This window comes from Phalacrocorax carbo, chromosome 4 (genome assembly GCF_963921805.1).
Source record: "Phalacrocorax carbo chromosome 4, bPhaCar2.1, whole genome shotgun sequence".
Lineage (NCBI taxonomy): Eukaryota > Metazoa > Chordata > Aves > Suliformes > Phalacrocoracidae > Phalacrocorax > Phalacrocorax carbo.
Window position 1 is genome coordinate 21201632 of NC_087516.1, and position 12515 is coordinate 21214146.

At 43.4% G+C, this 12515-nt stretch overlaps 1 protein-coding gene across 2 annotated transcripts in view; it reads left to right on the top strand.

Moving 5' to 3' along the window:
• Positions 1-9805: 9805 nt before the first annotated feature.
• STIM2 (stromal interaction molecule 2) overlaps positions 9806-12515 on the top strand; it is a 75621-nt gene continuing 72911 nt past the window's right edge. Inside the window, exon 1 of one of the 2 annotated variants that reach the window (XM_064449262.1) lies at positions 9806-10186. In XM_064449262.1, the coding sequence (XP_064305332.1) occupies positions 9991-10186 (196 nt within the window). In that variant the 5' untranslated portion in view covers positions 9806-9990. The remainder of the gene's footprint in view (positions 10187-12515) is intronic. The other variant, XM_064449261.1, reaches the window with a different exon arrangement.

Sequence of the window (12515 nt, forward strand, 5' to 3'; positions counted from 1 at the left end):
CAGTGCTGTACGCACTAACTGTCAAGCAGGTAATGGAGTATATTCCCCTTACTCTATGGCACTCATAAAACTCATCCCTGCTGCTAGGCTTTGGTTGAGGGAGGGGTCAAGATGGTAGTTTGTGCAAGTAAACTTCTTTCTCTTGTGGACACTAGAACTGTATGCAGTGTTCTAGAACATAAGGATAGAACAAAATAAAAGCATAATTTCCAGAGAGCGGTAAAATCTGGGCAAAGAATAAAAGAAAGATCATGTTATATGATATGTACAATATGTACAATAGAAATTTGCGATATTCAAGGCTTTATACTTTTTTCTAGTTTGTCAGACCTTTCCTGGTGTCTGAAAAATGGTAACATTTTCTCCCAGAGGTAGATCAAAGTCTTGATGTTTTTAAGTAAACTGTGGTTTGTTTTTTTTCCTTTTTTATAAAGAGTAAAGCTCCCTCTGACACGTAACGTCTACCTTTGCCTAGTCCGATGTGATTTTTTTTTCCATTGCTAAAGACGTTTATATAAATACGTATTTGTATTTTCCTAGTTCAGAAGCAGGAACTGTAATTGTTACAGTTATTCTAGCTGTGTTTTTGACTTGAGGCTAGTATTCTTATAGCTAGGCAATTCCGAACATTTTTATAAAAATCTCAGTTCAGTCTGTTATACTATTATAAAGGAAAAGATTGCCTTTTTTTCACCAGAACAAAGACATATGCAATGTAAAATTCATAGAAGTAGCCCTTCACAGATAGATATTTTTTGTTCACAAGTTCCAAACAGCTTAATTAAGAATATTTGCAGTTGAACTGGGCTTTTTTTGTTCTCTTTTTATAGAATTTACTGTAGATCTCTCAGAAAACTGGACACAACCCAACTGAAATGAGTATGTTCTCAGTGCAAATGTAAGCTCAGTGCAAAAAGCTGCTTTTTGGTTTTCTCTAGACTGAAATTTTGCCCCTTTTTTGAAACCACTATGGTGCGATTATTAAATGGCCAGTACAGGGTAAATATCTCTTTCCTGAATTCAGTCCAGACATTTAAACAGAGACATGGTTACTGATACTGCTCAGGGAATTGTTCCAATGCAAACAGGTTGACACTGTACGCTCTGCTTTTGGTGGGGCTGGACAATTCAAGGCAGGGTTATTATGGGACAGACGCATTCTTTCAAGACTCAGTGATCTATTAAGATTTTAGTGGGGATTAATGTTAGGCATTTTAGCTCTTTATTTCCTTCATAATACTTACTTTAAATAAATAATTTTCCTTCATAATACTTATTTTAAACTTTCACTAGCCCCCTTATTTCATTGTGAGTTTACAGGCCATCTGTTAGATCTAAAAGGAGGAGATGTTAGAATTGAAGTACAGCACGCATTGTGCTCTTCTTTTCAGCTTAAAACTCCCAGGACAAGGCAACTGCCCATCTCTAGGGAACAACACCCACTGCCATAATTCATGATTTGCTGCAATCTCTCTCCAGTAACTCTGGATAGGTGCCACATCTGCCTCAAGCCTTTATAATTCAGGAGACATTAGCAACCTAATTTTTTGGTCTTGTAGCTAACTGCTTCTTGAGCTTGTCTTTCTTTTTTTCAGATTACAGAAATATCAAGATCCTGTAGAAGGAACCAGTCCTGGAGTGATATCAAAACTTTCAGTTTTGAAGGATCGCAAATCCTGGTTCCAGGTGAAGGGGAACACCACTAGTGTTAGCACAGCTATTCCCACTGGGAATCCATCTTTGGAGCCAAATGCTTCTCTGAGTCTCTCCTTAGTCTTTCAAGATTGGTTCTGAAGGATGATGCTTTCTGAACTAATTTAAGCATACATGTGACAGCAAATAGCAATCATTAGGAAAGGTTTACCCATTGCTACTGGATGTGTGTTCCAACTCTTTCATGCAGTAAGTATTTACTGCATGGTATGGTTGTTTTCTAAGTATATTATTTCAGTAAGGCCTAAAAGTTATTCAGATTCCTGTGTCCCAAGGACAGGAAATATGGCACATGGAAAAGCATCAGGACTGCTTTTTGCAGCTCATTCCCTAGTGGATAAGAGACAAATGATCATTCCGTTTCTTTTTTCTCCTCTCCACTCCCTTCTCAACCATTTTTTTCAATGGCAAGACACGTAGAGCAGGATCTATGTCAACTTATTTTAGAAATCTAGCAGTTAAATGGCTAAAATAGTTTTGCAAGGCTCCCCTTATTGTCAGCAGAGAGAAACAAGTGTTTAAAAGGAAAAGTTGTCTGATCTTCATTGCTTATTTTAGTATGATATGAGCAGCCTTTTGGAAGTTCCCATTACTTTCTATTGATTCTAAAGGGATCAGGAGTGGCCTGTCTCTGACTTAGATGTCTAACTTTTAGTTGAGCCCTTCACTGTGTTTCCTATTAACCACCATGGACAGTTTAAAAAGAACTGCTAAAACTCATTAAATAGTAGATAAGTAAGTCCTAACTTCACTGAATGCAGAACTTTTTTGTCCCACCCTGACCAAAACTCTCCCAATGTTATCATGAAGGCAGATAAAGGAATAAAAAACTCTAGATCCAAGGAAGACCATGAAGCTCATTCAGCTCTGGTGTTCAGGGAAGTTTAGCGCATTGTGCACAACCCGCAAGTATCACAACCTGAAAAGCAACCAGGAACAAAAATGAACTGGACGTACTCTTTCTGAAGATGTAAGCAATAGATGGAATTTTGCTCTCACTTTTTTTTTTTTTTTCCTGAGAAACACAGCTGTTTGTAGGGAGTCTTAATGCCAAGTGCCCAAGGTTGTGTTTGAAAGTAGGAAGATGGTCTGTTTCCAATGACCTTATAACTGAAGATATGGTCTCCGATGTTTTTTGCCCTATTATCCAAACCAAAACATAAAAAAATTGTTACAAAGACAAAATACATGTTATTTGATTTTCTCAGCAGTAGTTTATCTTCTCCAACTTACTGGGTGATTTGAGACCAGCTGTTTCTGCCTCTACATAATAATCTTATTTATTAGGCACCATGTCGCTCACGATACCTGGCAGTATGTGCTGTAGGGTTGTGACGGATCTAGAGAGCTCCTGTTTACAGGATGTGCAACTTGCCTGCAGACATTCCAGGAAGCAGGCTGCTTGCTGTGAGCTCAGAGCAGCCATTTCAATCTACCACAAACCATCTGACAATAGAATTGTATTTACACACGATACACATGTTCACTTGGCTTTTTCTTACTATCTGTTAGTCACAGATAATGCAAATATAATTTCCTACTCACTCAAGCTCTGGCCTCCGATTGAGTGATTGCTTGTTCCACCTTCCAATCAACAGCTGCTAAAACTACCAGAACCACACTTGAAGTAAAAGCTCTGGTCACTTCCTTCTTGCTTCTTCATGAGGTCATAAATATTCTTTGTTCTTATCCCAAATATTTACTTAAAGGGGCAAATTAATTCCATTATATATAATTAATCTGACAGCATTTTTCTGACCATGTTCATTCAGGTAAAGAGCAGCTGTATACATGAGGAGCTACCAGGGCTTTAGCTCCTTATTTAGGCAGGAAAAAAAATTTATTCTGAAAGTTACTGGTTACATTACTTCTAATGCAGCAGTTACTTCCCAGCCACTGAAGAGATCACAGCTGATCCCCCAGCACAGCTCTAGCAGCCCGAATAAGGACTCCATCCCGAACAGTTCCGGTTGCAAGGGAGTGGGAACTTTTTTCTCCCAGTGAAAATATATCTAAGCATGCCCCAGGAGGCAGTCTTCAATACTTGCTATGATCATGAGTTTGTGCTATATTATTATGTCAAAATGATATTGTGATTTTTCATTGTATCTGGTTTTTTCCACACAGTTGGTCACTGTGCTTGTTATAAAAGCTAGTCATGTGCAGAAGTGACTCTCATCACCTCCTGATGGTAATTTTTTTCCTTGTTTGCTGTCCGCAGGAAGGGAGGGAATAAGCAGACACAAAGCCCTGACTGTCTCTTCTCTAGGTAAGGGTGGATTTAGAGATTTACTGGGATTCAGAGAAGGTGAAAGAAAATTATGTATGTACTGGGATATTTTTTTTTCTTATGGCAATGAAATTATCTGTACTCACCTCTAAGACAGCCTTTTTCAGTGAGTCATCACTATAGCTATCACTTCAGTGTTGGGCTGAATTCTTACATTGCTTGAAAACTGAAAAAGAAAGATGGCAAGCAAATAACTTTTACTGTATGGATTGGTTGTGTAATACTGCTGCCCCTTAAACATCAAGAAAGGTTACATTGATCATTTAAAGACAGTTTGAACTACAAATGAACTGATAATGACTTTACTGGGGATGGAAAATTGCCACAATCAAAACCTTCTTAAAATTTAATAAGATGTTTGGACTTCTACAGTCTGGCAACCAATTTTGGCAAAAAAGTTATAGTGAGGTATGCTCTAAGTAGATCAGATGAGGAGAGGGGCTCAGTCACACCATGACCTCCAAGATTGTTCCTTGGCAGTATTTAACATACTTCTGAGCACCTCAATCTGTAATGTACTAACTTCCACAAGTGCTTTTGTGTTACTTTTGGATGTCCTTTAGCTGTCAAAACATATAACAACCCATAACTTTGCTGTAATCCAACTGACATGCCAAATAATATTCAACTGGATAGCAAGATTCCTGCTCCTCTGTTACCAGTAAGATTGTGTCCTGGCAAGCTGTTTGGTTTCTGCTACAGACTCCAGAAATCAAAGTGCTGCCTGAAATATTTTATTCACTCATTCCACCATTGTTTTACTTCAGATTTGGTATCTCTGGATGTACCTCCAGATCTCATGTAAACAGATTGAGTCTTTGTTTATTTTTGAAATAAACGAAACCCAACCACAGTCTGCCTAGCCAACATCTTCTAGCTGGAATGGCATCTTTGTTCCCATAAAGAACTCAACAAATTGAAAAAAGCATAAGCAAAGTTTGCATGGAAATAGGAGACTCAGCTGTAATGAACATGTGCTGAACATTCTGTATTTTTCAAAGGTTTTTTAATATTCGTACTTTAAGCATTATAGAAAAAAAAATCTTCTACAATACCAGTGACAATACTGATTGAAAAAAAGATCTAAAATTAGGAGACATAATCAAAAAGTTCCATGCAGATCTACAGTGCTCTGGTTTGCAGTTAGTGACTGCTCCTTTTCACAGACTGAAAAAGTTTTTGTCATTTTAGCAGCATTTTAGCCTATTACCAGGCAATTTGGTCATTTGAGAGATACCTGGACTCTCTGTCATCCATAAGAAGATCAAAAGGGCTAATACTCTCATCAGATAAGGAAAATGTTTAATTCATTTCCATTCTCTCAGTTCCAATTTCATTATTGGACTGAGATAACATATATCGCCCATAGTTTCTTAGTCCATTAAGGGCTGGGAATACAGACTGCTTAAAATACTTAATACAGTTTCTTCTTGAGCTTACCCTCTCCAAACATAAACTTCTGTAACTCAGAAACAACTGAGCAGGGCGTCCTAAACTGACCCTCTCATCCTGGCAAATATCAAGCTTATAAAATTCCACCTTCATTCAAGATTTTATCAGCATGTGAAATCAGAGAATCAGAAGGTTGCAATTTGTACATTTTATAATTTGGGTGCAGATATAAGTAACTTATCTAATCAAGAAAAGACATTTGAATTTTACTCTCAAGCCTGTTCAGAATGATTGCTTCTTTTCACAGCTTTTGTAGAACCAAATGCTTTTGGACAATTTACCAATAATTTGGTGGTCATTTCTTATTTGAATGTACAGCAACTTACTGTCAGTTTGTATTTGCATTATTTTTAAAGAAATAAATCTGATTGAATTAACTTCTACCTCAGCTTTTGCTTATTATTTCTAAGTCTCCTTTTCTGTAATGTGGCGTCTCAGCATTTTTTTTTCAGCTTGTGCTTTGTTTCTGTTTTGCCCACCAGGTTTCTTTCTCATCTGTTATTGTCAGCCTGTTTCTTTACCTCGTTAATATTTTTCCTCTTGAGTCCCCACATCTGCCCAGGGCATTCCCAGCTAGTAGTTTGGAGACACTGTAAATAGCAGCAAATAGCAGTAAAAATATTTATTTTTCCTTTAGTCTGCTGTTCAAATCTTCTTCCAGGTGTTTTTAGGACCAGACAAATGTGTGCATTGGAAAGAACTGTGGGCATTAAACAACTCTGAAGATTATTTCCTCTCCCTTTTTTTGATTAGACAAATCAATGTGGACAGCAAGGCTACATAGGTGATAAAACTGCTGACAGAAATGGCAACTCAAAGTGGTAAAATATACACTATTAAAAAAAATTAGCTTTCTGCTCTGCAGATGAACGGAAGGATGGAGGACTGGTCTCAAAAAGCATCTCAGGTTATCTCTACAGCAACGTACACTCAGAAAATTTGACCAGGACTGTATGAGTCTATTAATACTGAGCAGGGCTTGTGACTAAAAGTAATGTAAACGGAGTGACTCTAGGCCTTGAGACCAGTTTGCTCTCTGCAAAAAGAGAAATATATGCACTTGTGGGAAATACTGTTGCAACATAATATCAGCAATATAGCATGCACCACTGCCAGACCTTATGAGGGAAAGGTTGTTTTATTTAAAACAGAAATTGAAACAAAATGCCTTTAACTCTTTCTCACACCCTCAGGGTGTCATGCTGAGGAGCACCAGGATGTGCGTGCCCAGCAAGTCTGTACAGCCACTGGGCACCAAGGCAGTAGTGATCAAGCTGCCCACCCAGCACTGTGATGCCTGTGTCCAGACGTCAGACGCAGGTCTGGTATCCATTGCAATTACATGGAGGACAAGTGAAGCAAGCTGTGAAGACCTCCTCATGTCTCCTGGGTTCTCCTTAGGTTGGCGACCATGTGCAGATGTTGGAGATGCCTCTTTGTAGCCTTTAAGAGCTGATAGTGATCAATGTCTCCATCCTGTCCCACCTCTGTGAGTCATCAGGATTTCTTCATTGCTCTTTTTCTCAAGATCTGGGCGTCTGTGAAACTGCACACAAATGTGCTGGGGTCTTGATGACCTGCTAATTTGTGTGCCATAGGCGCAGACCATGCTGAGAGCCCTTTTGCTGGTGTGTGCTTGATCTGGTGCCCCCACGCCCAGACATTAACATTCATTCTCCATTCACACCAATTCCAGCCTTTCTATTACAGCTGCCTACAGCCAGAGGCAGAGAAAACAATCTAAATAATTTTCATTACAAGCATACTAACTCTAAGGACTGCAGGTTCTGCTGCTGAATGGTGACCTAGTGATGAAGGATGGGGGCAAAAGGCTGAGATACTCAAAGCACTCTTTCTCTTGTCCTTTACTAGCAAGGTCAGTCCTCACACCTCACAGATCTCTATGCCTAGTGGCAAAGTTTGGAGGAGGAGACTACTACTAACTGTAGTGGAAGGTTGAATTAGGGTCACTTTATCAAATTAGATGTTTACAAATCCTTAGGACTGGACAGGAGGTGCTGGTGAAGGTGCTGAGGAAGCTGGCTAATGTCATTGTGCTGATTCCTATCACCTTTGAAAGGCTGTGGCAATCAGGTGGGATTTCCTGTTACTGGAAAAAAGCAAATGTCACATCTATCATCAAAGCAAGGTGCAGGAAACTATATGACAGTCATCCTTACCCAGCCTCTCTCTCAGAGAAGATCATGAAACAAATCTTTCTGTAAGCCCTTTCTGCGATGATGAAAGACAAGACAAGAAGTTGATTCAAAAGAACCAGCACCATTCTGCCGACATGATTGCCTTCTATGATGAGATGATTGGCTCTATGGATGAGGTGATCGGAGCAGCGCATACTGATTTTAGCAAGGTTTTTGCCGTGGTATCTGTAGCATCTTACCCAAGTGGGTAAGTGGACAAGGTGTGTGGAAAAGAGTCTGAACGACTCTTCCCAAAATGTAGTGGTCAACAGTCCAAAATGAAACTGACACAAGGTTAAGAGTGGTGTTCTTCAGGGCTGAGTAGGGGGGTTAGACTAGATGACCTCTAGGGGTCATAAATTATACTGTGATTCTGTGACCAAGTCTTGCAGGGTGTTCGGCAGCATTCGAAACCTCCTCATATGGAAACCGCAAATAATTTAAGTTTCTGTGGATTAATGGGTTAGGCTGCAGCCCAGGGTAGGTACCTTCCTTGGTTCTGAGTTTATGTGGCTGAGTCTGCATGATATGAAGCGGCAGTGCGTCATGGTGTTTCCATTTAATACACTTCTGATCATGAGGTTTTCTGCTAAGGTGCCCTGGCCAGCAGTGCCCTCCCCCAGCTCCAGAACACAAGCATTGCTTGACAACAATCCATTCCACGCTTCCTGGGTCACAGACTTGTAGCTGAAAGGAAGAGGTGAAAACTGACTTTGCAGGAGGATTTTAACAAGGAGCATTTTTTACTTCAGGCCCACAGCATTTTCAGTGAAGTGCTCTCTGCATCTCACAGCTATTCAGACGACGGCATTCCTCTGTAGGGCTTATGCAGTCCATACCCTTTGAACTCCAGTGGCTCTCCCTCTCCATCAGAACAGTTCACACTCGTCCAGGAAACTTGCCTCTTTCACGTACCCTTTATGATTACCTCTCTCTTTGCATTTTAAAATTAACTAAAAGTTAAACAGCACTGAAGAAACTTTCATAAGATGCACGTATTTCATTGTTCTCTTTGCACAGGTTCTGGTTGGATACTGTTGGTCTTTAAAGGCTGTTGTATTGAGCCAACAGAAACGATACAGCTACTTCACAATTCAAACAGGATTTATTAGGTGTAGACGCGTTTTCCAGATCTTCATATGCTATATGACTGCTTTAAAGTTTTGTGGGTTTTTTTTTTTGGTAAAAATATATGTCAGCTGGGATGGAGTATGCACATTAACTATGCTGCTAGAGAAATTATTTCCTGCTGCATTTAATAGTGCTATAAAAATTTCAGTTAGCCTTCTGGATTCAGCTGACCTATGCAAGCAGCTTGCACCACTCCATTTTATGCTCCCATCTCCTGTAGGCTTTACAAAGCGGGCATGGGCTTTCCTCAAGACTCTTTCAAAACACTTAATCTGTTATTTCTTAGGTGATTGCAATAGGTAATAGCAAATGTAATGTTTATATAGCTTTTACCATCCATGCTGCATCATTTTGTCCTGTATCATGTATCTCAGATATTTGATTGGATTTGGTCCTAAAAGCTATGTTATTCTTAGTTAAATGACTCAAAACAGACTGGTTGAAAATCCCAGATTTGGACAGGACAAAGCACAATATAGATCTTATTCCCATTCAGTATCTTGATGGAAATGTCTTAAGCAGTTTTTTGGGTTTTTTGGGGTCGTTTTGCTAAGGTCCTAAACACAATTAAATCGGGGTTTAGTCTTTGTGAGGGCTTAGTTTTCCTGATTTCACTGGTATGGGGTCAGATTTAAAACACCATAAATTTTTTGTTTGAGAGGGCTGTACGTGCCGAACTGAAGCGTCTTTCACACATCCCTTCAGAAAGCTCTCCGCAGGTGGCCGCATTTGTTGCAGAGTTGGTGTGAAAAGGACAAATTTAACCAACTCCAAGGTCTCGTTTTTCCCCGCCCTGTAGCTGAACCGGCTTGTTTCAGGGCGGTCCGCCTTTCCGGGATCCGGCGAAACGACCGGCCTCGACCTGAGGGCGTTCGGCAACAGGCCCCGGGCCCCGCCGCCCCGGGGCCGCTGCCGCCGGGGGGGCGGGCGGGGTACGGCTCCGCACGGCTCGGGGGCAGGGCGGGGGGCGGCACCGGCGCCGCCACCGCCCCGAGCGGTGACGTCACGGCGCGGTGACGTGTCGCCCTGGCGGCTCGGCAGCGGTCGCCGGAAGCGGCGGGCGGCAGCGTGGGGCCGGCGCTGAGGCGGGTTGGGGCTGCCGGAGCGGGCAGCGGTGCAGCTCCAGCCCCTTCCTTCCTTCCTTCCGTCCTTGCTCGCTTCCCTCCCTCCGGAGGAGCCCTTTGCTGGGCTGCAGCGGCGGTACCGATGAGCGGGCTCCGAGCGCCCGGCGGGCGGGCGACCGCCCCGGTGCCGACCTGCCTGCTTCTGCTGGGGCTGCTCCTGCCCGCCGCCGTCGCTGCCGGGGGATGCGAGCTGGAGGCTGCGGACGCGAGCGGCGGCCGGCGGGGAGGACGGGGAGGCGTTGCCGCCTCCGCCGCAGAGGCGGCGGCGGTTGTGACAGGTAACGGCTCCCGCGCGTGCCGCCGGCGGGGAGGGCGGGGGGCGCATCCCGGCGGCGGGGCGGGGGCGCGGAGGCCTTCCTGCCGGGGCCCGGCGGGGTCCCCGGGCCGTGCTCCCGAGCCGCTTCCCGCCGCCGCCGCCGCGGCGCGGCTCTGCGGAGGGCGGCGGGCCGGTCTGCAGGGGGTCCGGCTGCGGTGGCGGTACTGCGGTACCGCCCCGGCGGGGGCCGGCCGGCCGCCCCGCTGCCCCTCCCCGGGCAGGAACCCGCCGCAGGAGATTTACAGGATCCTGTTGAATAGGGATATTGTTGAGATCCGGGGCCGCCGCTTCCGCCTGGGCTGCCTGCCGCCGCCGCCGGGCCGCCCCTGCGGGCGGGTGCCTCGGGCGCCGCCAGCCGCGGCCCCGGCCCGGAGCCCTGCCGGCGGGGGTGGGGGGCTGCGGCGGCCCCGCGGCGGGAGGCGAGGTGACCCGCCCCAGCCCACCTGCGCGCCCGGCCGCGACGCCGCCCAGGAGCCCGGTGCTGCGAGCGCGGGGGTGTCCGTCCCCTGCCCTCGCGGGGCTCCGCTTCTCCAGAGGAGCGCGGAAAGGTTTTTTCGCCTTCCCGTACCTCTTTCAAAGAGAGCGAATATATTCGTGCTGCCGTGCTTATGGCTAATTGTAATGCCTGCGGTTAAAACCAGCAGTTGCTGAAACCTTTAAAATAAGCTGATTTGAGCAGGCTTTGAGGGCTCTGAATTGCGTATACACGTTCTGAATCTATCTTGTAACGAGCAGTAGGAAGCGTTATGGTCTTTTGCCTGCTCACTTAGGAAAATGGGATTTGTGCGTTAGGAAACAGGCAAAAACATTTAGAAGTTTGTCATGTCTTATAACGTGCTTTTCAAACACCTCTCTAATTGGGGAGTGCGGAAGGTGGAAGAGAGAAGTAAAAAACATACCCCTTCTGAATCGAAGTAGCCTGCGTTTCCTATCGGGGAAAAACTTCTGGTGTTGTTTGAAATAATATTGACATCCTGAGCTAAAATTTATGAACTTCAGTGGATGAAACATTCATAGGTTTCTTCTCAGTGTAATGCTTTAAAAACATGAGATTTAATTATAATTCATGAAACTTCAACGGTATTCCTGAAATAACTCCAAGACAGCGATCCAAGGCTACGTGATCTAGCGATCTTGCTTGAGATCACAGCATTTCTGAAATCTAAATTGTCCAATCTATTGGCTTGCCATATAAACTAAGGAAGTTGGAACATCCGCAGTCTGTGAAGCAGCAGTCATACCTCCCAAGGGTGTTATGAAAATGCTGTATTGGAGCAGTTTTTTTTTTTTTCAGACTGTAATTAATCTGCCTGTAGGTGGTATTAAGCGGTTCTTGCTATGTATAGTGCTGATGCTGTCTACATTTCATGCTTAATCAGTTTTGATGTGCCAGTGTGTATGAAAAAAGTTTTTTTTAAATCTTATGTACTGTAAAAGTACAGAGATGCTTGTCAGTTGTTGTGGTGCCCCGTCCCACCCCAGCAGTGAATCTGGTGAAGAAATACATTTATTTGAGAAACCTAACATGTTATGAGTGGATTTCCTGTGTTACATGACTGTTCAGTCTGGAAAATACGTATGATTAAGAGCCATCTTGGAATCAGTCTTAATCTTTAGGAGATTTTTAACATAGTTCCATGTTTATCTGCTTGGTAAATATGGTGTTTCAGCTGATCACGTAAGCTGTTCGCTTGTCTGGTAACTAACCCCCAAATACTCTGCAAAGCTGGAAGAACTCTTGAAGGTTGGGAGGAAACCAGATGATGTGTTCAGGGGGTGACTTTAGTTATATTATCTATCACTTTTTCCTTAAAGGTGAAACTTAGACGTGTCAGCAAGTTAGGAGGGATCGCCAGCAGTGGTCTGGAGAAGAATTAAACTTTTAATTCAGTCATTTTGATAGGTCTGAGAAGTACAATCCAGAAGATAAAAAGCTGCTAAGCAGAAAATGCAGTGCTAGGAAAAGGCTGCCAGATGCTCAAATAGAGGTGTATGGGCAGCACAGCTGTAGGAAATAATCCAGGAGTTCTAGTCACAAATTGGTCTGAATAAGCAACATTATGCACCTGGCAGAAGTGGGTGATGTCCTCGGATATGTTGATCCAGTTTAAACTACAGAAGGCATTTATTTTTTTCTGTTTTTATTGCACTTTGGTGTATGTTCTTGACTATTAAACAATCCAAAAAGGAAAGTAGCAATGGGGGTTGGGAGGCTTAGAATCTGACTGAGGAAAAAAAGTTTCAAGTATTGCTTTATTTTGGGGGGGTGGAAAGGCTGTGGGAGGGATGTG